The sequence below is a fragment of the Crotalus tigris genome, unplaced genomic scaffold (genome assembly GCF_016545835.1).
Source record: "Crotalus tigris isolate CLP2741 ecotype Arizona unplaced genomic scaffold, ASM1654583v1 scf7180000017666.379230911805:20528666, whole genome shotgun sequence".
In the NCBI taxonomy this organism is placed as follows: Eukaryota; Metazoa; Chordata; class Lepidosauria; order Squamata; family Viperidae; genus Crotalus; species Crotalus tigris.
The window spans coordinates 1,677,701-1,705,140 of NW_024096552.1; the positions used below are offsets into that span (position 1 = coordinate 1,677,701).

The window sequence follows — 27,440 nt, forward strand, 5'->3', positions numbered from 1 at the left end:
CAGATGGCAATCAGGATGGAAGACAATACCACCAATGGCAAAGGCACCAATCCATTCAAAGATTCCCGCTGCTGGACACGAAATTCAAGGGGGAGCCGCCACGCTTGGGGTTTTTCCTACCCCAAGTCCTTAGCTACATGGAAGAATATGGGCGGGACATCCCCAGCGACAGACCGCATCCGTATTGTGCAGTCCGTTCTGAATGGACCAGCCGCAGATTGGGTGGTGAACTTGCATGATTCCAACGGCCTAGAGCTCAACAACTTCAACCGTTTCATGTCCTCTCTTAGAAGGCGATTCGAGGAATCCCTGGCTGATCGCAAAGCCTGTGAAAGTATCAAAACGGTGAGGCAGGGCAGTAGCTGAATATACACAAGAATTCTGGACCATTGCCAACAAGCTGAACTGGCCGGAAGACATCCTCCTTAGCCATTTCAAAGACAGCCTAAATTACGACCTGTATGATGCTTGTCTGCCTCGGGGGGACCCACACCAACTCGATGAATGGTACATCCTGGTAGAGGAGGCAGAGATTGACCTACTGAAGTGGCACCGCCGAGGAAAACCATGGAGCCGCTCGCTGCCTGAGCCAATGCGTGAGCCAGCAAAACCACCGGCTATGGCCAAGAAGTCAATGGGCTGTTTCAAATGCGGGAGAGAGGGACATCGGGCCATAAAATGCCACTCGAAAGCCCCTCAGCACAATCCAGACTGATCACTGACCAGGAAATCAGGGAAGTCCCCAGCCAAGCCAAAAGAATCCGCCATGAGGGCGATAGAGGCTGTGGAGTCCCCAACCCCTGCCCAACGTGGGGAGGGAACTCCAGCCTACACCACAGGGCCGGCGGACACCTCAGATGACAGCTCGGAGAAGAATCCCTGGTAAGTGGACCCATCACACCTATCCTCAAGACAGTGACTATATTAGCTCCCTCCATGCCTGAAGCTGTCAAAGTGAAAGCCTTAATAGACTCTGGCTGCACCTGCTGCCTCATTAGCCCGACGCTAGTGGGGAATTTGGGCATTCCGGTGAAGAGGCTGAAACAACCAATCTCATTTGGCCAGTTAGATGGGTCCATAGCAGGGGGGGGGTGCCAGCTACCTTAGCCAATTTACCACTCCACCTATCCCTGGAGAACCATGAAGAAGACATAATGTTTGTAGTGATCCCAGGCATGGAATGCCCAGTGATCCTAGGGCTGGAATGGTTAAAGAAATGAAACCCCTGGGTAAATTGGAGGATGGTAGAAATCAATTTCCTGAAGGGGGACCTTATGGACTTAAAACCCCAAGGAGTCCTACCAAATTTAAGAGCAGAGAAAGCATCCATGGGAGAGGAAAAGGGGCTACCAGAAATACCAGAGGAATACAGAGATCTTGCTGAAGTTTTCATCGAGGAGACGGCAGATGAGCTTCCCCCTCACTGACTCACAGATTGTGCCATAGAATTCAAGCCCAGGGCAAAACACCCGAAGCCCAGACTATACTCTATGAGCCCTAAGGAGAAGGAGGAAATGGAAAGATTCATAAATAAAAACCTAGAAAGGGGGTTTATCGAACCTGCCGCCTAAAGTAGCCACCTGTGTCTTCTTTAGAGAAAAGAAGGACAGCACTTTACGATTGTGTGTGGATTACCACGCCCTGAATGCAATCAGTGAAAGCAACCTATACCCCCTACCCTTCATGAAGGACATGTTATCCCTTCTCGAAAGGAAGAATTTTCACTAAACTAGATCTAAGGCAGACATGTCAGACACAAGGCCCGGGGGTGGATGTGGCCTGCGAAGTGGTTTCATGTGGCCCACAAAGCCATCCTGGAAACAGTGAGGGAACGGCCCCCACTGCCTTGGCCCTGGGCCTGGCCCAGGCCGGTCGGGAGGGAGCCAATGTACAATTTTGTGGTGGCCATCTATGCTGAAACGTATTCAGTCTTAGCTCCACAAGGCCATCTGAAAACAGTGAGGAAGCAGCCCCTGCTGTGTTGGCCCCACCCCCTGGCTGCATGCTGGGGAGGTGTCACCCTTTGTGAGGAATGAAGAAATGCACCATCGCCTGGAAGTGGCCAGCAAATGGCCCTCACTTACTTCACCTATCCGGCTTGATGGGCTCCAGGGGAGGGGTTTCAGCAGGCAGTGAGGCTTCTCCAGTGGACCATACCTTGGCACTTGCCCCAGAGATCCTCGGATCTGTCCCACTCCTGCCCAGGCCCCCACAGGCACCCTTGAATCGAACGATGTAGAACTGGCTATGCCCACACAATAGGCCACACTCACTCCATCCACACACACCCAGTAGGCCATACCCACCCTGGCCACACATACCCTGCAAAGGCCCCAGGCTCACTCCTGGCTCACCCTCCCCCATGAGAAAAGGTGAGGGGGGCAGAGACTGGAGAGCCTATAAAAGGAGGCAATTTGGGCAGGAAAGGGAGAGAAAAAAAAAGCAGCAGCCTTGGGAGGAGGCAGAGTCAGCTGCACCGAAGGGAAAGAAGAAGGAGCGGGAGGGGGAGAGGAGATCAAGCAGGCTGGCCATGAGTCGATGTACAACTGCTGTGGCAGCCACCTGTGCTGGCAGTAGCAAACAGGCAAGAAATGCAGTGGGGGAAGGGTCACCCTCCAAGAGGAATGAAAAAAGGCAGCAATGGCTGGAGGTGAGGCATGGAGGAGGGAAGGAGATGGAGAGTGGAAGGATTCTTATGTACTTTTGTGACTTTGAAGTTCTGGGATTTGTGCAATGAGGGCTTTGTGTTCTTAAGGAGTGTTTGGCAATTTCTATTTGACTGATGTCTCGTATTAGCTTCTATTGCTCTGCTGTTGTTAGCTGTAAGTTTTGCTGCAAGGGATTTTGAAATATTTTTCTCCTGAATGGATTTTGCCTGTAGCATTGCTTTATTTATGAAAGGAGCCATTTGGGAAGGCTACCTTAGCCAGCAGCCAGTACTTACATTTATTTTCTTCCTTAAGTGCTGGCTGTGCTTCTTACTTTCCTTTCTAGCCAGTAGCTAATTCTTAAAGGGGAATGTGCCTTTTTAAGCTAGTTCACTTAGCAGCTTGTCTTTTCTGTCTCTGGAGGCCTTTCCTTGTTTGATAAATATATGGAAGAGGGAAAATAAGGGGGGTTCAAATTTTTCCTTCAGAAGGAGATGGGAAGGAGAAAAAGGGAGGCAGGGAAGGGGGGGAGGAAAGGAAGTCCCGCCTTAGCACTTGGCCACCAGCAGCTTTTTGCTTGTCAAAAAGTTGCAGAAGGGGATCACATGACCCTGGAACACTGTGACCATTATAAATATGAATCAGTTGCCAAGCATCCAAATATAAATCACATGACCCTGGGCATGCTGCAATGGTCATAAGTGTGAAAAATGGTCATAAGTCATTTCAGTGCAATTGCAACTTTGAACAGGTTTTTTTTTTTTTTTGGTCATCAAGTTTTTGACACCTTGCTAGGTGGTACTCGAATATTGCCATATCCTAAAAGTGGTACAATCGGTAAAAAGGTTGAAAAGCCCTGATTTAGGTGACATCTTTATCTTCACTGAATCCAAAGAGGAACATGTCAACTTAGTCAGAGTGGTTTTAAAGAAACTGCGAGTTGCCCACCTAGATGCCAAATTATCAAAATGCGAATTCCACCAGGAAAGAATAGACTACCTGGGTTATTGCATATCCCCACAGGGCATTGAAATTGTCCCTGAGAAAGCCAGAGCAGTACTAGAATGGGCACCACCTTGCACAAGGAAGCAGCTGCAAAGTTTCCTGGGTTTTGCAAACTTTTACCGCCAATTTATCCCCTCATTTGCCCAAATAGCCCTGCCCCTCACGAACTTACTAAAAATGAAGGGAGAATCCTCAGTGAAACCTAGCCAGCCACTAAAATGGACAATGGAATGCCAAGCGGCATTTGAGAGATTAAAGAGACTTTTTTCTGCCGAACCCATACTGAGGCATCCAGACACGGATAAGCCCTTCCTTGTACAGGCGGACACAAGTGATGTGGCAGTGGGGGCTGTACTATTAAAAGAAAATGATGAAAGGGTATTGCAACCATGCGCGTATAAGTCCAAGAAACTCACTGAAAGGGAACAGCGGTGGCCAGTGTGAGAGAAAGAGGCATACGGGATACGTTAGTCATTACTTTCATGGTGCCTGTTCCTTGAAGGGAATAAAATCCCCTTTCAGGTGTGGACGAACCACAAAAACCTGGAAGCCTTAAAATCACCCAGGAAGCCCACTGGTCCCAGCATTTTCACCAATTCCATTTCACGCTCAAGTACTTGCCGGGGGGGGGGGGAGAACTTCTTGGCAGATGCACTGTTTTGCATGCCCCGATATAACAGCACGCGAGCCACCGATTCTAAACCACTTATGGTTCCACAACTGGAACCACAACTGGCAGTGCCAGTAACCACCAGAGCCCAAGCTAAATTAAAGCCGCAGTTGGGTAGCCAAACCGGAATCGAATTCTGGAAAACTTTGGAAACAGATGAATGGTTCCAGAAAAATAGACACATGTGCACAGTCAAGGATGGACTGCCATGGGTGGGGGGAAAGTTATATATACCAACCACCCAGAAGGTCATGTTTATGCAGCTTTGCCATGACACAAAATCAGCAGGGCATTTTGGATTTGTAAAAACATTACATTTAATTAAAAGGCAATTTTGGTGGCCATCCATGAAAAAGGACATAGAAAATTACGTGGTTAGCTGCCTGACGTGTGCAACTGCTAAGAGGTTGCAAGGGAAATCACCCGGACTGTTACAACCAATGGCGAATCCCTTAGCCTCCTGGAAGGAAATAGCATTGGATTTTATAGTGGAATTACCAGAAGCAATGGAAACACCATCATCTGGATGGTTAATGACTTATTTTCCAAACAGATGCACTTTATCCCTTGCCAAAAGATTCCCTTAGCGAAACTTTTTGTGCAGCACATTTATAGACTGCATGGGGCACCCCAATGCATCATATCTGATAGGGGAGTGCAATTTACGTCTGCATTTTGGAAGGAATTTTTATCCCTCTTAGGAACCACTCAGGGACTATTATCTAGTCATCATCCTCAATGTAACAGCCAATCAGAACACTCAAACTCAGTACTTGAGCAATACTTAAGATGCTTTATTAATTTCCAGCAAACAAATTGGACAGACCTACTCGCTTTTGCAGAAGTCGCCTACAATAACGCAGTCCACTCCAGCACAGGCTACACTCCTTTTCAAATAGCCACCGGTCAAAGTTTCAACCCTATGCCAGAACTAATCCCAAATGAACCAGCAATCCCATCACTGAAAGAATGAATAGCACAATTACAAAACACCTGGCCAATAGTTAGAAAAGCCTTTAGATGAAGCTAGGCAAGCATACAAAGCAGAAGCAGATAAAAAGAGAGTTGAACCCACACCATTCATTGTAGGAGAAATGATATATTTTCTACAAAATACCTAAAATCCCTACAACCCTGTAAAAAACTTGGACCAAAATATATAGGATCTTTTCCAATTAAAAGAATCATAAACTCAGTAACAGTAGAATTAGAATTACCCAAAAATCTCAGGCAAATACACTCAATTTTTCATTGCAGTTTGCTGAAAAAAGAACAATAGTCACCCTTACAGCCAAAAATCTCTCCCCCCCCCACCTCCAATCATGGTTGAAGGCGAACAACACTTCGAGATGAAGGAAATCCTAGACTCTAGGAAGTATCATGGGACAACTAAATACTTAGTAGCATGGAAACACCTTCCCTCCTCACAAAATGAGTGGGTCCAAAAACATCGTCAGAGCCCTGAAACTGCTAAAGATGTTTCATACAGAATATCCCAACAAATCCCAACATCTAACTTTTATACCTGTTTTGTTTTCTCCACAGGTGGATCTCTCTTATTTTTAAGGGGGGCAGGATGTCATAATCCAGTTATATTTCCTTTCTACCTATCTCCTCTGATCTAAAACCAATTCTCACCTTTCCCTGGATTCTGCCATACTCCCAAGGGGGGGGATATGCATGTGGGTTTATTGCTTTCATTTCCACTATTCACTACAATGTAACCTTTTGTTTATTCTCCTTCATGTCTGCTACCCATTACAATGTAACAAATTGCCTCCTATACCTGTGGTGGCGAAGCTATGGCACACGTGCCACAGGTGGCATGCAGAGGCCTCTCTGTGGGCATGCGCGCCATCTCCCTAGTCCTAGGCTTCAGCTGGGTTTTATAAAACCTTTTTGCTTTAGGCCTCCACCGCCGTGTGCAAAAAAAAGGTTCAATCAATCAATGAACTTCTTGCGGGAAAAGAAATCTCGCCAAGTTGGAATTGATTGATTGAACTTTTTAGTCCCACTCAGTCTGCCATTACCACAGCAGCCACGTCCACCCAATGGGCCACGCCCACCCAACTGACCACACCCACCCAAAGGGCCACACCCACCCGGCACCTGATGATACATAAGTGGGTTTTGGGTTACAGTTTGGGCACTCGGTCTCTAAAAGGTTCACCATCACTGTCCTATATTATGCACCCCTCTGAACTTCTCCCTACCGGGCAGCTAGAAAAAGTGGGGGGACCAGGGACTGCAGACAGCAGTAGAGCAGGAGCTGCAGAGGGCAGTAGACCAGGGACTGTGAATGCCAGCAGACCAGTACACTGGGGACTGTGAACAGAAGCAGACCATTAGACTGGGACTGAGAACAGCAGCAGACCAGTAGGCCAGGGACTGTGAATGGCAACCACACAGCAAACTCTTGGAAAAAGAAACCGATGCTATTTTGATTTGCAAAATATTGGATAGGAAAAAGAATAGGCATAATTACCTAGAACAGAGAAGCACATCCACCAACCATAAAAGAGAGATTTTCAAACAACAAATTCATGGAACAAGTGATGGATACTATTGTGGTACTACTAGAGGAAAAAGTAAAGGGGTCTAGAGGCAACTCTAGCCAAACTCCAACCTATGAAAGAAAGCTATATCCAAACCAAACCAAACAATGGACAAATAACTCCCAGAGGATTTGACTCTACTGACAAACCCTTGGAGGAAGACAAATGGAGGTATGTCACACATAGAAGGAAACACAACAAAGGAAGTAGCAGCATACATCTAACAAACCCTTACTGCACAATCTAACCCAACCAGAAGCAGTCCCATTAAAACTGAGCAATCAATTTCTCCCCCGAGATGGAAATACACAGACCCACAACCTCCCCCTCAAAGAAAACATGCAGACACCTACCAAAGAAACAACACCAAATATTCCTTAAAAAGTCACATCAACAAACACACCTGAGACAAACAGAAAAGCACCTCAGACTGCACCCCCCCAAAAAAGAAGGCAAGTGCTGGTTACAGGAGATTATATTCTCAAAGGAACAGAATCAGCCATCTGCAGACCGGACATACAATCCAGGGAGGTATGTTGTCTCCCTGGAGCAAAAATCAAAGACGTGGCCGAGAACCTAACCAAAATAATTAGGTCCACAGATTACTACCCTCTTCTACACCTTCACATTTGGACGAACGACACAACAAAGAACCTGAGCACAATACTGAGAGACTATAAGCCACTAGGTCACAGGTCGGCAACCCGCGGCTCTGGAGCCGCATGTGGCTCTGAGCCTTCTCCTGCAGCTCCCAGGCTTCTCCGCCATTTGCAGAGAGAGAGAGAGAGAGAGAGAGAGAGAGAGGTACTTGCGCTTCCCATCTCTCTCTCTCTCTCTCTCTCTCTCTCTCTCTCTCTCTCTCAGTGAGGGAAGAGGACTGGCGGACCAAGGGCAGGAGAGAGCCAACCCAATAAGAATATGTGTCAGCTTGTCATGAAGCCAGCTTGCCAGGTGAGCAAAAGATTGGAAAGAGGGAGGGGGGGAGAGGGAGGGAGACAAAGAGAGGGAGGGAGGGAGGGAGAGAGAGAACTCATGCACAGCAGCCTCTATTTCTTTTTAATTAAACTCTTTAATTAAGCTCCCCCCCCCTTGCAGCTCCCAGTGTTTTTTTTTCCTCTGGGAAATGGGTCCAAGTGGCTTTTTGAGTGTTTAAGCTTGCTGACCCATGAACTAGGCAATAAAGTTAAGGAACTAGGAGCACAAGTAGTGTTCTCAGCAGTAATCCCAACAAAAGGCAAACACCGACTGAGGGAAAAAAAGAATTCTAGAAATAAACCACTGGCTAAAGGGTTGGTGTTGCCAAGAAAACTTTGGTTTCCTGGATCATGGATTGCATTTCCTATGCGAAGGACTCTTGGCAAGGGATGGGCTGCACCTCACAAAAACAGGGGAAAATGTACTCAGAAAAAGACTGGCCCTACTCATTAGGAGGGCTTTAAACTAAAATTGAGGGGGAAAGGTAACTAACCATTACAATCTCTAAAACACAAAACCAATCATAAATCCCAAGAAAACAAATCAAACAAAGAGGTAGGGAGTGATGAGAAAAAAGAAAAAAATCAAACAATAATTAGGAGATCCAGGAAACATACCCACAGATAGACATAAAAGTCTTAAATGTTTATATACTAATGCACAAAGCTTGGGGAACAAACAGGGTGAACTAGAAGCAATAGTACACGAGGGTGGATATGACATAGTTGGCATTACAGAAACCTGGTGGGACGAAACCCATGACTGGAATGGACTGATGGATACAAATTGTTCGAAGGAAACAGACTACAAAAAGAGGAGGGGGAGTTGCACTGTGTGTAAGAGAACACTACCTATCTACGGAAATGGATGTGATCATAGATAAAATCCCTCCAGAATCTGTATGGGTCAATATAAAAGGGAAAAAAAGTGACATCGCCATAAGGGTATACTACAGGCCACCCAACCAATCAGAAGAAATAGATGGACTCTTTGCTAACCAGTTAACAAATGTATGTAGGAAGCATACCACAGTAATAATGGGAGCCTTCAACTACCCAGATATCAGCTGGGAGACAAATTCTGCAGCGAGTGGGAGATTAAACAGATTCCTAACTAACCTAGCTGACAATTTTGTCATCCAAAAGGTAGAGGAGGGAACTAGAAGTAAAGCTATACTGGACCTAATTTTTCATAATAGAGATGAAGTGATAGAGGAAGTTGAAGTTGCCGGAACCTTGGGGGAATGTGACCCAGGTAATACTGGAATTCAATATAATGCAAACACAAGTAATAGAAAATAATTCAACTAATGTTTTAAACTTCAATAGAGCTGATTTTAACAAACTCAGAGAGAACCTAGGAAAGATTCCATGGATGAAAATCCTAAAGGGCAAAACAACTCAAGAAGCATGGGAAACTGAAAAATGCTATCATAAAAGCCCAGTCCAGCACAATACCACTGAAAAAGAAAAAACAAGAAAGTCAAGAAAAAAACCAGCATGGTTGCACAAAGATCTCTCAGACAAACTGAAAGAGAAAAAGGACAAGTACAAAAAATGGAAAGGGGGGCACATAACTAAGGCTGACTATCAGCAGACAGCCAGCACATGCAAAGATGAAGTCAGGAAAGCAAAGGCTCAGAATGAACAAAGACTTGCAACAGAAATCAAGGATAATGAAAAAGCTTCTTTCAACATATTAATAACAAGAAAAAAGTCAAGGAAATTGTAGGTCCACTAAAGAGAGAAGATGGCAAGGAAGCAACAAACAATAGCGAGAAAGCAGAGCTGCTTAACTCATTCTTTGCATCAGTCTTCACACAAAAAGAAATTTTATAGCACAGTATACCAAAAAAAAAAATACTGTAAAAGACAAACTAGAAACAAAAATTAAAATAAGCAAGAAAATGGTAACAGAACACCTATCCAACCTTGACGAATATAAATCACCAGGACCTGACAGATTACATTCCAGAGTTCTGAAGGAGCTGGCAGTTTTATCTCAGAACCATTGCACCATATCTTTCAAAAATCCTGGAGCATCGGGGAAGTACCTGAGGATTGGAAAAGTGCTGATGTGGTTCCTATCTTCAAGAAAGGAAAAAAAACAGACCCAGGAAAATACAGACAATCAGTCTAACATCAATACCTGGGAAGATCCTGGAAAAGATAATCAAAAAACAGATCTGCAAACAACTAGAAGCAAACAAAGTTATAACTGGCAGCCAGCACAGATTTGTTAAAAACAGATCATGCCAAACGAATCTTATTTAATTCTTTGATAAAGTGACCAAATTAGTAGACCAGTGAAACGTGGACATAGTATACTTAGATTTCAGTAAGGCATTTGACAAAGTAGACCACAATCTACTGCTTGGTAAGCTAGAAAAAGGTGGCATAGACAACATCACCACCAGATGGATTTGTAGCTGACTGACAAACAGTACTCAACGTCTAGTCCTCAAAGGTACTACATCGACATGGAGAGAAATAAGCATTGGGGTACCACAAGGCTCTGTCTTAGCCCAGTACTCTTCAATATCTTCATTAATGACTTAGATGAGGGAATAGAAGGGGAACTCATCAAATTTGCAGATGACACTAAACTGGCAAGAATAGCCAACACCCCAGAAGACAAGCTCAGGATTCAAAAAGATCTTGACAAACTGGAACAATGGGCCCTATCCAACAAAATGAGTTTTAATTGGAGAAAAGCAAAGTTTTACATTTAGGCAGGAAAAATCAAAGGTATAAGTATACATTAGGCAAGACCTGGCTCAAAAACAGTAACTGTTTTTGGACCTTGGAGTCCTAGTGGACAATCACTTGACTAATGTGCAGCAGCAGCCAAAAAAGCTAATACAATCCTGGCTTGTGTAAACAGAGGCATAGAATCAAGATTACATGAAGTATTAGTACCGCTTTATAAAACCCTGGTGAGATCACACCTGGAATATTGCAACCAATTTTGATCACTGTACAACAAAAAAGATGTTGAGATTTTGGAAAAAGTTCAGAGAAGAGCAACTAAGATGATCCAAGGCCTGGAGACTAAAACATATGAAGAACAGCTGCAGGACTTGGGTTTGACTAGTCTAAAGAAAAGAAGAAATAGGGATGACATGTTAGCAGTATTCCAGTATCTGAGGGGCTGCCACAAAGAAGAAGGTGTCAAACTATTCTCCAAACATCAGAAGGCAGGATAAGAAACAATGGCTGGAAACTGATCAAAGAGAGAAGCAACCTGGAATTAAAGAGAAATTTCCTAACAGTAAAGATAATTAACCAGTGAAGCAGCTTGTCTTCAGAAATCATGGGTGCTCCATCACTGGAGGTTTTTAAGAGGAGACTGGACAGTCAATTTTCAGAAATGGTATAGGATCTCCTGCTTGAGTGGGGGGCTGGATTAGAAGACCTCCAAGGTCCCTTCCAGCTCTATTCTCTTCTCTATTCTATTCTTATTCTTTCCAATACCGTCTTGTGGGGCCTTGGGTTGAGTTTTCCCACCTTCTTCCCAGCATTGCCCCTGTTTTGGGGTTGCTTTGGTGAACTGGCAGTCAGCGGTATAGTGCCCTTCCTTCCCACATTTGAAGCAGCCCGTGAGTCGGCGTTTGGGGCTGAGGTTGTGCCCAGGTGTTCTCAGGGCATCCTTCTTCTTCAATGGGGAGGAACCGCACCATCCACAGGCATTGCAGCTATAAGATCTGACCAGGTGGATTTCCACCTCCTCAGCTAGCATATACCACTGGCATAGGGTGAGGGGGGGCTCCCCACAAGATGAAGATGTTGTATGCATCTTTGTTGAGCCCATCTTGGAAGCATTCTATCAGGATGTCCTCTTGCCAATTGGCTAGCTGACAGGACAGCTCACAGAACACTTGATTGTAAGCTGTGCCTCCCCTGTGACTCTGATTGATGGTTTGATGCGGGTTTGTGCTTTGCAATGAGCAATGGGTCCTCGAATCACTTGCACAGGGCCATCATGAATTGGTTGAAGCTTCAGAGCTCTGGTGCATTGTCAGTGTGGAGGAAGACCATCCACTCCACTGCGGTGCCTTCCAGAGCCATAGTTATGCACCTGACCCAGGCTGCATTGGTAGCCAGGTCTGCTCCATATTACTGAGTATGAATATAATTTCACACCTGGGCAAAATGGGCTGCCCAAATGAGATGGGTGCGACGCTCAGCCTGCAGCACTACTTTGAGCTCGGCGAAGCACTGCTGGTCCTGCTGCTGGCGCTGGTAGTAGAGGGTCCCGCTGTGCATCACATAGCAGGTGGCAGCCTTGCGGATCTTGTGCTTGACGTTGCCCTCAGTACCCGGTGCATAAGGCTTGCGCTCGTTGGTCAAGTAGCACAGGATAGCCAAGTAACTCTCCTCACTCGACATGGCAGGCGGGGAGGCGAGTGGCAGCTGATGGATGCCCCCTTGTCAGCAGAGGGGGCACTTCAGCTGCTGAAAGGAGAAGAGGGTCTGATGCAGGTCCAGCTCTGTTTGGGGGGGGGGGTTGAGCCCTTGGGTTCCCAGCGGAGGAGATATGAGGGAACTCTCTGGAGAAGGAAAAACCCCAACCTAATGAAAGTATGCCATAAAAGATGAATTAGGAATACAAGTCAAAATAGACAAGAAAATGGTAAAACAACACCTTTCCAATCTAGAAAAGTTTAAAATCACCAAGACCAGATGAATTATAATCCAGGGTTCTGAAGGAATCAACAGCAGTAATCTTGGAACCACTGAACCATATCTTTCAAAGATCCTGGAGCATTGGGAAACTACCAGAGGAAAAGAACAGATGTGGTTTCCATCTTCAAAAAGAAAAAAGAAAAAAAAGGGGGGGGGGACCCAAGAAACTACAGACCAATCAGATTGACATTAATTTCTAGGAAGATCCTGGGAAATATAATCAAGCAATGGATCTGCAAACACTTAGAAACAAGCAAAGCCAACTAGAAACTAGAAGGCAATATGGGTTTGTCTAAAGCAGACCATGCCAAACAAACTTATTGCATTCTTTGAAAAAATGAATAAATTAGTGGACCAACAAAATGCTGTCAACATAGTATACTTTAGTCAGGAATTTGATAAAGTAGATTACAACCTCCTTCCTGGTAAGATAGAAAAATTAGAGTAGACAGTATCATCACCAGATGGATTTGTAACTGGCTGATCAACCACATTCAACATGTAGTCCTTAATGGATCACATCTACCTGGAGGGAAGTAAGATTCCGACATGGGCCCACTATTCTTCAATACCGAAGCTGTTGCAATGACCAGGGTCTGAGTGACTTTTAGTCAAAAAGTCCATACAGACTTTCCAACCACCAATAATTGTAGATATTGGCAGGTACATTTTAAAGGGTTGTCGTGGCCATACCTGCTATGGCCCAGAAAAGTGCTTTGGATTGGCAACACTTCACGTCACTTTTTCGGGTGGCCGAGCACCTTCTGTCCAAGGTGGTTGACCCTTGAGAGTGGAGTGCTTGTTCTTAGAAATGACAACTGCCTTGCTGAGTTTGAACTGGGGTTTAATACTTTGTTGCTCAGTTTTACATCTGTCCTGCTGGGCTGTTCAGCTTCTCTGCACTCGGCTATGATTTGGGATAACGGCGGCCAGAACCGTTTCTCCATTTATTCTGTCATCCTGTAGCACCAGCAGCCGAGGACTGCCTAACAGTGGCTTTTCCTACAAAGGTCGAGCTCCACTCACACAGAGACGGCGGGGGAGGGGGGCGTTGCCTCCCTGGCCAGCCTACCTCCGCCCCTCCCCCCTTCCGCCTCCTCCGACTACCAGCCCCAGCAGCAGTTTAGGCTTGGCACGCAAGCTGAGGAGGCATCCGAGGAATTTGCTTCCTGCGATCCTTGGGCTGAACATCTCTCCAAGCGCTTCTCTTGCATGGGGCACGGCAGGACGGAGTTGCCGCGGCTGAGTGATGGCCCAGCCTTTAATCAAGAAAACTTTCTCCCGACTGAGGAGCAAGGAACGCCTGGGGAGTAAAAAGGCGACGCCCGCGCCTCAGAACGAACCAGGTACCTGAGGGGGGGCACAGGGTAGGGGCTCCCCTGTCCCGTCCCCCTGCTGGGAGCACACCTCGCCCGGCAGGAGGGGGCTGCTGTAGAGTTCTTCGGCATTTCCTCCCCAGCTGTTCCTGAAATAGGCAAAAGAAAACAAAGGAGAAAGGCTACCGAGCTGGGATATGTAGCGCACTCCTTCTTTTCGCAGTGGCCCTGGGGAGCCCAACCGAGGCCCATATTCCCGAGCGAATTGCTGAGGCCGTTCTCTAGGACTGCCCACGTTTTTTCTGCCCAGCCCCGGCCCCAGCCTCCGGATTGAGATGAAAAGCGCCTCTTGTGTCTGTCGGCCCGTTGAGTAACAAGGAAGCGGAGTGAACTTGGAACTTATAGTTCTATAACTTCTGCAGCCCCTGCCTCCTTTCTGAAAGCATTCCCAGCAGTCGGGTGAAAGCTGATGTTGGTGGTCGGCGGCGACTTTGATCGCAGGAATAGTAGAAAGAGATTGGGATCGGGACCCTTCTGGTTTTAAGGAGATGTGTTCAGCCAGCTTGAGAGGCCTGTTATTTCACCAAAGAGCCCTGTGTTCCTGAAATAACTAGCCCAAAGGGATGGCAGTAGCATCCTACAGCCAGAGAGTGGGTGGTTCATATGGTCAGAGGACATGTGACTGCCAGAAAGAATCACTTGACTGGATCTTATGTTCTGGATGCCATTCTGTGCCATCATGTGATTTCATTGTCACAAAGAGCCAGTGTAGAATAATAGTTTAAGTGTTGGAAGTGGACTGAGAAAATCCATGTTCCAATCCCTGGTTGATTGTTGGCTTTGCTGGGTAAACTTGAGACACTCTCTTTCAGCCTACTCTGCCTCTGAGGATTGTGTTGAGGACAAAGTAAGACAAGGGTGTATACTATGGTATGCACTGCATTTATTACATGCTTCATTTACATGCTGGCTTCCAGTTTTTATTTGCATCCAGCTGCTGCATATAAAACTCTACCTGACAAGAGATCCACAAATGGCTGGATGAATTAAATGTTAATTCTGCAATGGAATGCAGAAGATGTCAGTTGGCATTTCTTTTAATTAGTCTCTGGTGACACTGTAAGAAGGGTCTAAGGAAATCTTCATATAGATTCCCTTCTCCATTAGGTCCTTCACAATGAACATTCACAGATTGAATGCTGAAAGTCAGGAAATTGGGGTAAATATTGAAATAATAAAGCAGCATGATTTGTATGAGAGAGGCTTACAGTCATATTGAACTAAGTAGCTAATTTGGGTGTGCTAGGGATTAATAAAAAAACATACCATTGTGAGCCTCTGGAGAAAATAGCTTACTCTAAACCTCCTTTCTTCTTTTCTAAATAAAAAGTAATAATCATGTAGCTTGTAGAACTGAGAAGGTAAACATGACATGTACTGCAAATTAAGTGTATTCTACCAGTTATGATAACCGAGAAAAATGCTACATTTCTGCAGTTTTTACTACTTGTAAAAAAAATGTCAAAGCTATCTCAAGATGTAAGTGTGACTGTTTTTACCCCCAGCTTTTATCTGAGAATTTTGCACAATACTGATGGAAATGGTAATGAACAATTCCCCAGTCAATGAAATAAAACCTTTTTTAAAAATAGTGAAATAGTGTAATCAAATATGTTGATTAATGAAACAGGATGTTCTACAATTTTAAAAAGTAACTCTGAAAAGGGAGGTAGTTCTACTGTTTGTGCTCTTTCCAATCTCTCCTGATTTGTGACCTGCATTTTCATTCTTGAGTTATGCCTGAATCAATGGGCATAACTTCATGTGGAGTTAGTTGGGGACCTACAAAGGGAGCTCTGTATCTTGGCCAAGGAGGGGAATATGCAGTAAACAACAGGAAATCCAACTTGGCGCTAGATCTCAGCAGCTGGAAGCTTGGGACCTTGCCCTATTGCAATCCTCAGCTGTACGTCTTCAAGCCAACCCCTTCCCAGAACCCCTTTCCCCATACTGCTTAATACTTTCTCATTTTTCTTTTGGCATTATAATAAATTCTGAAGGGTTATTTCATTCAAAGAAACTTTCATTTCTAAGATTGTTGACGGTCAAGAAACATTTACTTTCAGTGTTCCCTTTTGATGTGAATTGAGAGTGTCTGGTTCATTATCTGGTAGCATAATTGAAGTAGAATAGAATAGAGCTGGAAGGTACCTTGGAGGTCTTCTAGTCCAGCCCCCTGCTGAAGCAGGAGGACCTATACCATCTCAGACAAGTTGATTGTTTAGCCTCTCCTTAAAAATCTCCAGTGATGGAGCGCCCACGATTTCTGAAGGCAAGCTGTTCCACTAGTTAATTGTCCTCACTGTCAGGAAGTTTCTCCTTAATTCCAGGTTGCTTCTCTCTTTGATCAGTTTCCAACCATTGTTTCTTGTCCTGCCCTCTGGTGCTTTGGTAACTAACATGACCCCCTCTTCTTGGTGACAGCCCCTCAAATACTGGAATACTGTTATCATGTCACCTCTATTCTTTTCTTTAGACTAGCCCAGGGGTAGGCAACCCAAAACACTCAAAGAGCCACTTGGACCCATTTCCCACCAAAAACAAAACACCGGGAGCCGCAAAACCCTTTTGATATCTAAAATGAAGATAACACTGCATATATCCTTTTTTACCTTTCTTATAGGTGTGTGTGTGTGTGTGCGCACACGCGTGTGTGTGTATGTATGTATGTGTGTGTACACACACACACACACACACACTAAAAAAAAAGTAAAAATATGACTCTTGGGAATATCCATACTATTAAAACAATGATCACCAAGAGAATGCTTTAAGAGAATAAAATTACATACACACACAGTTAAAAAAAGGATATATGCAGTGTTATCTTCATTTTAGATGTCAAAAGGGTCTCTCTCTCCCTCCCTCTCTATCTGCCCTTGGTCTGCCACTCCTCTTCCCCCACTCTCTCTCTCTCTCCCTCCCTCCCTCCCTCCCTCCCTCTCTCTTTCTCTCTCTCTCTTTCTCCCCTCCCTCCTATCTGCTGCTCACCTGGCAAGCTTCAAGCTATTGTCCAACAAGATCAGGGGTAAGCAACCTCGTCTCTTTCATGACTCATGGACTTCAACTCCCAGAATTCCTGAAGCCTAGCTGGGCTAGCTAGCTCTCTCCTGTCCTTCCTGCTTCCTGCAGAGACGCAGCAAAGGGAGGAGCTCCACCCAGAAAGCTTTTCAGCTCCTCGGAGAACACTGTGAGTACACTCTCTTTTACACACACACACAAAAAAACACAAACACACACACACACACAGAGAGAGAGAGAGAGAGAGAGAAGCAGGGAAGCGCAATTGCCTCTCTCTGTCTCTATCTCTCTCTGCAAAGGCAGAGGAGGCTGGGAGCCAGAGGGGAAGGCTCAAAGAGCCGCATGCGGCTCCGGAGCCGCAGGTTGCCGACCTGTGGACTAGCCAAACCCAAGTCCTGTAGCCGTTCTTCATATGTTTTAGTCTCCAGGCTTTAATCATCTTAGTTGCTCTTCTCTGATTTTTTTCCAGACTCTCAACATCTTTTTTGTGACCAAAATTGGCTGCAGTATTCCAGGTGTGGTCTTACTAGGGTTTTATAAAGAGGTACTAATACTTCATCTTGATCCTATGCCTCTGTTTATACAAGCCAGGATTGTATTAGCTTTTTTGGCTGCTGCTGCACACTGCTGGCTCATAGTTAAGTGATCATCCATGAGGACTCATCCACAATCTTAATACTTAATACTATTAATCAAGAGAAAACTAGAGTCTGGAACTAAAATTCAGCCTTTTGTAGAAAGGTTTATAGTCCTCCTGAATAGTGAGTGGATGACGGCATCTTCATCCTCATCACTAAATTTGCAGATGGTGATTTTGCACAATTACATATAGTGAGCCAGTGGCATTCTTTCCTGAACTAGCTGAATGTGTCAGTGGTTATGTACATCCCTTGATTACATCCTGCCATGACAGTTGCAATATGCTTGTACATTGAACTGTCCTTGAAAAGTGGAAGCTACCATGTCTACTAGAAAGCTAAACAGTTCAAAATACAGGAATCATATGATATCTATACTGAAACATCTGCACCAGTTGTCAGTTGCTTACTTAACATAGTATTGATTTTTAAAGTCATGAACAGCTTAGGCTCCTCCTCTCCTTATGATCCTGTATGTTTATTGAATTCTGCAAGAGAGACTTTTTTGAAGATGATTCCACTGTCAGAGGCCCATCTTTCAGGCACAGGAGAGAAGGCCTGGTTCTATGTTGGTCTCAGACTATGAAGAGCACTCCCTTGGGAGATGAATTTGTCCAGGTCTCTCAGTGTCTAGAAAGTAAATGAAGATATTAGTTATCCCACCTAATTTTGTGTTGTCTGCAAATTGGTTAAGCATTCCTTCTATTGTTTCCTTACAAACCCATAAGAAGCTCCCTGCAATACAGTAGTGGGATTCAGCCAGTTCGCACAAGTTCGGTAGAACTGGTAGCTAATTTTTTGTTGCCCAGTCCCAGAGTGGACTTCCGGAAGTGGCATCCACACAGAGAACCGGTTGTTCACATATTTGAATCCCACCAATGCTGCAATACCTCTCTTCATGTTACTGAAGAACCATTGATAAGTACTCTTTGGATACATTTTTATGTCTATGTCTTATTTTAATTGTCATGCAATCCAGCCCACATTTAACTATCTTGCTAATCAGAATATTTTGGAATGCTTTGGCATGGCTGAAATCAAGAAATTTTACAATGATAGCATTTCCAGTTTACTAAGGTAGTTAATGAATCAAAAAGAGATAATAAGATTTGTTCATGACAAATCCATGTTAACTACTGGAATTACTGTACTTCCCCAAGCATTGAAAATTGATCTCTTTATTCTGTTCTAAAATCTTTGCAGGTGTCAATGTTAGATTGAGTGGTCATTGTGCATTCAATCTTCATTTTCCTTCTTTTCGAACATAGGGACTTCTTCTCATCTGGCACATGCCCAGTTTACAGGATTTTTCAGAGATAATATATATAGGGATTTGTCTAGACTATGATCTGATTCCTTCAATATCCTAGGATGCAATTAATTTGGTATTGGAGATATAAACTAATTCAGAATAAAGAGATGGCCATGTTTCCATCAGTCTCAAGCTTCAATATTGCTCCTAGATCTTGCTTTTTTATTTTGGTTTGATCAGTTTTTGTTAGCTGCCTTGAACATTTTCCAGACTAGAAAGTAAATCACATAAAATTTAAAAAAATGTGATCAAAGGATGCAACACTTCAGATAGTTGCAGGAATGATTCCTAGTATGCAGTAAGCAGCATCTGGGTTCCATTTTCTGTTTAGCAGGAGTCATGTTTAAGCTTTGGCCCTTTTCTGTCATAATTATATATTAATTCATAATTATATATTTCTCTGTTAAAACAACTAAGGGGCCATATTGGACAGATTAATAAATCAACTTCTGTTCCAGTAGATCCTCCATTGGAGCTACCAGACGATTTACATCTACCTTCTGAGCCTAAGCCAGTGGATACTGTTCTGTTGATTGATGGATGCCAGAAAAGTGCTGCCATCACTATGTCACGGAAACAAAACTGGGCCAAATTCACCTGGGGCAGTCAAGAGGACTCTCGTAACAGGAGGCTGTGCCAGAGCTTTTCCCCTGTGCCACAGGCCCCTGCAGACATTGGCTTAGTGGCAACTGGACCTAATAAAGATACTGACTTGCTAGCCAGCTACCTGGAGACATGTAACCCCACCCTCAGTGCCAAATACAGCAACCAAGGTGCTTATCTACAAACCCTGGAAAAAAGTAGCCGCCAATGGGTGCTCTCCGCAGGGAAGACTCAGGGGGTAGAAGGGACAGCCACTGAGATGAAAGATTTCCACAAGCATGGCAACTCCCAAGGAGAGATCTGGTACAACCCAATTCCAGAGGATGAGGACCTGCAACTCCTGTCCCTTGAAAGGAAGTGTGGTAGTGATTGTGAAAATAAGGACAAGAAGAGGAACCCAATACAAGTTAAAGTACTGCATGAATGTATAGATATTAGCAGCTCGCTGAAGGCAATCACTAATGTTGTGCAGATTTCCCCAATCCAACTGAGGCATGTTAAGCAAGTGGAGATGCTGGGCCATCACCAGTCTAAGACATACGGTGAGCTGGTTCTTAGCAGAGACTCATTTTTCCATGAGCATGAGAACTGCGTTGTGGCTTGGAGAATTTAAGTCTGAGGACTGTGGGGAATGGTTGAATGTCATGGGTTTAGTCAAGAGCCAGATTGTTCTTCTTTTATACTGAAGCATAATCTCCTGGAAGTATCTCTTCTTTAAAAGGGTTGGGAATAGAGAAGACAACCCCAGTCTTTTAAGTAACTGCTTTGCTGAGTTAGGTTAGTGGACTGTGCTCAGAGTGCTTAAAAGAGATCCATTCTGAAATGCACAGCAGTGCACCACTAAACCCTGTGAGTTGCTCATGGATGTCTTGAAATGTCATTTACCTTAAACCTGTATTGAATTTAAGGTGATTACTAAGGGAAAAGCATCTTCAGTGAAACCAGTACATGTCATTGATTGGTTTGCTGGTTATAGAAGTTTCCATTTGTTTAATCATTCATAATACCATCTACTTTTTTTGGTTGAAAATGTTGAGTTTAGCAGTATGTACATTCATGTTCCTATTAATAATTAAAGTAGTATTTCAATTTTGGGGGTATCTGCAGTAGACAAAGTCGGAAGGTCTGCTGCAGCATTAACCATTTATATTGTATCAGATTATTCTGCAGCTTTTCTCTCTTTTTTTGAAAGAAGAGGATTGCCTTCTTTAGTTATCCTTTTTTTGTGAAAAGCCATGAGACCAGTTTTTTCTCTCCCAGCCTATTACCCTTGCAGCTTTGGTGCAATGCCTGTTACTTCCTGGATAAGTGGCATTTGGCCTGTCTTACACAGTCTCTCTCCTCAGGAAAGGTGCCTGTTGCAACTGTGGAACCTGAAGAACGTTCAGCCAGTGGCATGCTGATAGCCAAGAACACCAATGCCAATAAAAAGAGCCATTCTTTCAGCAAGACCAAGTCCCCAGGCCCAGTACGAAGTCTTTCCATGAAGATGAAGAAACTGCCAGAGCTGAGGCGGAAACTAAGTCTGCGTAGCTCCCGTCCTCGAGGGCCAGAAGGGAGCTCTTCTGCTAAGGAGTCAGGGAATGTCATTAGCCGCTACCATCTTGACAGTAGTGTGGTATCTCAGCGACCTGTGACCAGCAATGAGGGATATTTGAGTGATAGTGAATCCCTAGAGCTTCTGTCTAAGGCGGAGGCATGCCTTGGCCTTGAAGGGTCATCATTCTGGCTGTACAGTTTTCCTGAACAGCCTAGCTGTCTACAGCATCTCTCTGGTCTTGTCAGCATCCACTTGCTGGGGATCCAGGGCTTCAAGCCTCCCAAAGCTGAAACCAAAGAGCTCTTCTGCATTCTTCAAGTAGACTCTGTTAACAAGGCTCGCACAGCCCTCCTGCCTTGCCAGGCTGCTGTCCTCACTCTCAACCATTCTTTCCAGCTGGAGCTTGAGGATGCCCAACTTCTCAAAATGGTGGTCTTCTCCTGTGATCCTACTGTGGGCAAGAACCGAGTTTGCTGCCATGGTACCATCATTCTGCCCCAGGTTTTTCAAGGTGAGGAAGACTGTTGAGGCACATGCCAATAGACAGTTTCCTAAGGAATTACAGATAGAAATAAAGTCCTTTGCAGTCCACCTGCTCAGGAACATACAGTAGGAAGCTACCTTCTGCAGGATCAGATCATATTTTTACTAGTTCAGTAGAGACTAGATCGAAGGGTCTCAATCCACCATCATTCCCCTTAAAGGTTACTTTTAAACTTGTGGTGGGATGAAAGTCAAAGTTGTAACCCCATTCATGCAAGGACTGTGCTCTCTTATTGTCTCTCTCCTTCCTGTCAGCAGGGCACAGGATCTAAGTCCTGTTCAAGATAGTAAAGTGTTGGGTAGATCTCAAGAGCTTCTAATATGGATTGACCCCATGGCATTGCATGGTCTGGGGAAGGGGATGGGGAAGTGGGGATCCATTGTGGTCCTCACATTCTCTAACATTTCTGGTTTTAGGTTGCAGGACCCAGCAGTTGGCACTACAACTGGAGCCTCAGGGGCTTCTTTACATCAAACTCACTCTGGTGGACCAGTGGGATCCAGCTAACTCTGAACAGGAATCACAAGTCTTTGGAGTGAAGCTGGATCAGGTGGTGAAAAGAGAAGGTGCTGCCATCAAGGTGCCACTCCTAATCCAGAAATGCGTAACCCAGATTGAGAAACGAGGATTGAAGGTGAATGTTCTCCATACCCAAAGCAACCAATTGCCTAAATACAAAATAGAGTAGCTCAACCTGACCATCTCCTTTCTCCCAATCCAGATGTCTGTTTTTTGCAGTATGCCATCCATGTGGGATTTATTTATTTATAGAACTCACATGGCCACTTATCTCATACAAGGATTCTAGGCAGCTCACAAGCAACCCTAAAACATAGTTAAAAATAAAGATACTTTCCCTCCAGGTTCCAGACCAAACATTTTCACAATTCAGCCCCATATACTAGCCCAATTATTCTGGAACGTATATGTAACCCCAACTAGAGAGCAGATATCAGCATGTTAGAATGTCTGGCAGTTATTGGGTTAAATGCTAGGTATGTGGATGGGTCAGTGGGAGGGAGTTCCAGAGGGTCATTGGGAGACTTCCTGGACACAAGCCACACGGGAATCTCTTTGTCTGTAAGAAGCATGGGCGATGGAAGGTCACACATTAAGCCTGAGCTGTTATAAAGATGGCATGGAAGAGCATCATACTTTTACCTAAAGAGATGGTCTAAAGAAATGGACAAAGGTTGCATTTTCCAGGAGTATCAATCACAGCGTGAATGCAAGTAATCTTTCTAATAAATATATTTTTTGTTTATTATAAGATCTTTTGTTTTGAGTTATCTATCTGACTGGATTTAAAAGAAGGCATTTTTTATATCTGAGTCAGAATAGTAAAAGTATGCTCGTAATTCATGCCATCTTTTGAAAGCAAATAGTAAATTGATAGAGATTAAGTCTCCTCTCAAAGCTGCAGCAGTAATCTCTGGGATCAGCCTCCCAATAAAGCCTGCAAAGCAGTCAGTGTGTTTGCCTGGCAGCCAAGCATTTCAAGGTGTGATTTGATGCATTGTCTTGTTAATTCGCTGAGAACTCAGCAAGGAATCATTGCTAGCCAACGTTTTAAAGCAAAGGAATTCCAAGCAGCAGCCCCCCTTCTCCCTTCCCCTGCTGAGGCAAAACGTCTTGAAGAAAGGAGGGACGGTTGCAAAAGATTGTCTGTGAAGCCAGTAAGCCTTAAAGAGTTTTGATGTTAGCATATGGATTCAACTAGCTTGTTTTGGGATGCTTTGATATGTGTGAGTCTGATCCTTTTTAAATGAACAGAGCAAGCTGGAAAAGTTTCTGGGCTAGAAAATTCAAACCTTAGCAAATTTCTGTGGCTTTGTAAAGCCATTTGTTGCCTTAGCAACCAGGCCTAAGAACAGCAAGAGGCCCCTGAGGGCTATAAAAGGGCAATTAACTCTCTGCTGAATGCTGTTTATTAGTCCAGTTGCCCTAGCAACAAGTCACTAAGGAAAGCAATTAATCTCTTTCCAACCACAGCTTCGAATTTCAGCCTATGTTATGGGACAAGGCATCTGGTTACAGAGGCAGAACCAACCCCAATAGCATTGCAGTGAATCTGTCAGTTAAAGTGCAAGCTACTTGAAGTTATCCCAAGCTACCAACATCCCCTAGAGGGCACAGAGTGAACTTACGAAAAGCACTCCTTCACTCACTCAAGCTGAACACCAAGCTGTTCCAGTTTGAGGGAACTTAGGCAGAAGAAAGCGAAGCCAATTCTCTTGCTTATCATCACAGCTGATGACCCAGAGTCCAGCCTGCAACTCAACGGTAGCCAGGTGAGAGTTTGTACCTCTACATTCTCTCAGTGGCTACTAGCAATAACGTGGTAATAGGAAGAATTTGGCTGGCCTTTCTTCAGACGCCCCCTAGTGGTTAAAGGAGGCACTACACACAAGCCTTTAACCGTACCCAGAGAAGGCCCTCTAGTGGACAAAGGGTGAACCTCGAAGCCAGAGCACCCTGGTAGCTGACCCTCAGCAAGTGACCCCTAGTGATGAAGAAGTGAACTGCACTGAGGTACCTACAAACGCAGGAGAACACATGCAGTGGCATCTCCACCCACAGACAGCACCTCTGAAGCTGATCTACGAGTAGTGACGCCTAGTGGTCAAAGAGAGAAGTTCTTCAAATTCTATTCAAAATCGCTGAGAAGAACACTGAACCTACCCTAACCATGGCGGAGTGTCTTATTGATTTGGACGAAGAGGTTCAACTAACCAGCCTAGTTGAGACACCCCAACCAGCCAGTCAAGGAGAGATGCTGCAAATAGCCAACCTTGACCCGTATGCAGAGGTTGAAGCTTAAGCCTCAACAAAGCCAAAAACGTCTCGGGGTCAATATGATCTAAGACAACAAAGAAAGCCCACAGCAGCCATGCACTCACATCTGATGGAAAGATGGGAGTCAAACTACAAGCGCCATGAAAGACACTGGAGGAAACTACTCCAACTCTACCAAGAGCCTCAGGAGGAGCTTTCCCCTGAACAGGCGAGTGAATTGGAAGAAGATAAAGAAGATGCCTTTGAGCAATGAAGGAGCTCTGAACAGCAACTCGAGGACATTCAAGAACAATTAAGAGACTCAACTATCGATAGCGAGATGCAAAGCCTCAAGCTACTAAACAAGGAATGTAAGAAGTTTCTAGAGAGCTCACAGGGTTCCCCACAGCCCGAGCCTCACCAGAGAGGTAGACCGGTCAACAGGGCCGAGTCCGAAGTTTCCCGCTCCTCACACGCACCATCCCAAAGATCGCATGCGGCTACATCCCATGTATCTGGAAAGACCTCATCCTTTCGCCACATATCCAAGGCATATTCCAGCATGTCCCAACAATCGCATGTCACAGGCGCCTCCCGCCTTTCGAAGGCATTCTCCCGTCATACCCGAGCATCCAGAATTTCACATGAAGAGCAAATAATCATAGATGCTAAAGCTGCTGAAGCTGTCTTTCGCATAGCAGTTGAAGAAGAAGGAATTGACAGCCATAGAACTCAAAGAAGCCGAAATAGAAGGTATAGCAGCTAAAATGAAGGCCAAAAGAAAAGACGCCCAAGCAGAGCAGACAAAATGGCTAGAGTGGAAGTCCTTCAGAAAATACTCCAGTGCACCACTTTCTTGCCAAATAGGGAACAACTGGAAAATGAAGAGTGTCGTAGCCACGTACAGGTATACGTGGACAATCAAAGTGCATTCCAGAATGCGCAAGTGAGAGCGCCACAGCTAGCCACAAGTCCCCCAAGACCGAGTAGACGAACAAAGGAATCTCAATGACCAGATTCGCCGATCAGCCACAGTGTTGATGTCACGACACCTAGGTCATGAGATCCTCCTGCTGTTGCTGCCCCATTGAAGCCACTGAATCACACCCTTGATAACAACCTGATGGGACTACCAGCAACGGCAACGACTGCACAGCGGGGAGTGCCACAAGATCTTTACACCATTGTTGCCCCACAGAACCTGCCGAACCATACCACTAATGGCTATCAGATGGATCCGCCTACAACGCCAATGGCCCTACAGCAGAACTAGCCATCGCTAGGGGAAGAGATTGAAAGAGCTTGAGCTGTACTAGAGTCCCTGCTGCGCCAACAGGAGGCAGCGTCCTAAGGAACTGCCACCAGACCTGACCACAGAGGAGAGTCTTGAACAACAGCCGTGCCAACCTACCAGGCAACTAGCTACACTCTACGAGAAAGACAGAGCCTCCAACAAATAAGCAAGCAGCAACCTGAGTTCCCTCAGCTCAACACCAGAGCAGAGGAGTTCAGACCAAGCCAACAAGGTCCCTTGCACGTGGCTTGGCAAAATGCCCTCAGCCAACAATGTGCTGAAAGAAGTTATCAGCCAGCCATGGCGCACGCCCCCACTCCCGGAAGGGATCCACCAAGCTACAGCCCGCACACAGGATCAATGTATCCCCCAATGTATATTGGAAGAAGGTTGGATTTGGCAGCCAGAGGGTTACGGAAATTCTCAGACAAAGCTGGAAGAGACTACTTGTTGTGGAAACATATCTTCAAGCGCGCCATTAATGAAGAAAAGGCTGGGCCAGACAAGGAACTTGTTCAGCTGACAGCATGGTTAGGCCCAGAATCTGTAAACACTGTGAACGACATCTTCGCATCCCATTTGGGCGACCCCAAAATTGGCCTTGCAGAGGCTTGGGCCGCATTTGACGAGGACTACGGTGATCCCTCAGTGACGGAGTCCTCACTTCTAGACCGCGTTCTCAATTTCCCCGACATAAGAATCAATGACCGCCAACAGCTGAAGACTTTCTCGTCACTCATTACTCAACTACGGTCAGCACAACAGGATCCTACCTTGCCGGGATTAGCTTGCCTCAACCTGCTTAGAATACAAACTCCTATTATCCAAAAACTATCACAGTTGATATGTGAACAATGGATCGAGTTTTCTCAAACTTATGGGGAAGACAACCAAAACAAAATTTCCCCCTTTGCGGTTCTCGCTAAATTTATCAGCAAGAAGGCTAAACTCCACAATGACCCCCGGTACCTTCCCATCAGAGAAGCACACTATCCGACAACCGGGCGAAGCAGTCACAGTCCTGATGTACCCAAGGGATCTGTCCAAGCTACGGACAGAACCACCCCTTCGGTGTATAAAATAGACATCACGCCTCCCCCAAAGAAGTCTCCAAACGAACGAATACCGAGAAGCGTTCTTTCGAATCCTCATTCAACTACAAAAGGCCTGACTTGCCCAATGCACAAGTCTTTTCACTCTCTAAATGATTGCAGAGAATTTAGGAAAAAATCCCTAGATGACCGAAAGACCCTACTCAAAGAGAATAGGATATGTTTCAAATGCTGTGACTCTATGGGTCACATGGCCAAAGACTGCACAGCTAAGGTGAAATGCCACCTGTGCAACACTGATAGGCACCCAGCAGCCTTACACCTAGAACCTAAGACACTGTCTAAGGAGTCATGACAAGCAATTAGCTCTACACCAGACTAATCACTGACCTAGTCCTGTTGCTAAAGAAGACCAACATGGAAAATTGAACCTCTTCAGTTCCAGCTGTTGTTCTTGATTCTTTAGCTCCAGCTGTTCCTGAGTTTCCAGATGTTCCTGATTCTGATTCTTCAGCCCAGCTGTTCCTTTGTTTCCAGATCCAGCTGTTCATGTTTTTCCGGGTTCTTCAGTTCCTGAGTATCCTGTGAATCCAGTTCCCTTTGTTCCTGAGAAACTTTCAGTTCCAGTTTTTCTGTTCCAGATTTGGTTCCAGTTTCCTTCACAGGAAGAAGACCCTGTCTCACTGGGAGACAAGACTGCATACCAGAACTATTGGCCCATGGGACTTGCGCACTGGGCCCACCCAC

The 27,440-nt window shown here is 45.0% G+C and overlaps 2 protein-coding genes across 2 annotated transcripts in view; one reads left to right on the forward strand and one right to left on the reverse strand.

The window, feature by feature from the left end:
- The first annotated feature begins 13,368 nt into the window (after positions 1-13,368).
- The window catches only part of SYDE1 (synapse defective Rho GTPase homolog 1), a 34,689-nt gene continuing 20,617 nt past the window's right edge, over positions 13,369-27,440 (forward strand). Inside the window, 4 exon segments of the mRNA XM_039336408.1 lie at positions 13,369-13,884; positions 19,347-20,030; positions 20,835-21,539; positions 21,989-22,206. Coding sequence (XP_039192342.1) covers positions 13,788-13,884; positions 19,347-20,030; positions 20,835-21,539; positions 21,989-22,206 — 1,704 coding nt within the window. The 5' untranslated portion in view covers positions 13,369-13,787.
- The window catches only part of LOC120305075 (C-type lectin domain family 4 member F-like), a 94,191-nt gene continuing 84,783 nt past the window's right edge, over positions 18,033-27,440 (reverse strand). Inside the window, exon 5 of the transcript XR_005555905.1 lies at positions 18,033-18,203. The gene's annotated coding sequence lies outside the window, so the exon portion shown is untranslated. The remainder of the gene's footprint in view (positions 18,204-27,440) is intronic.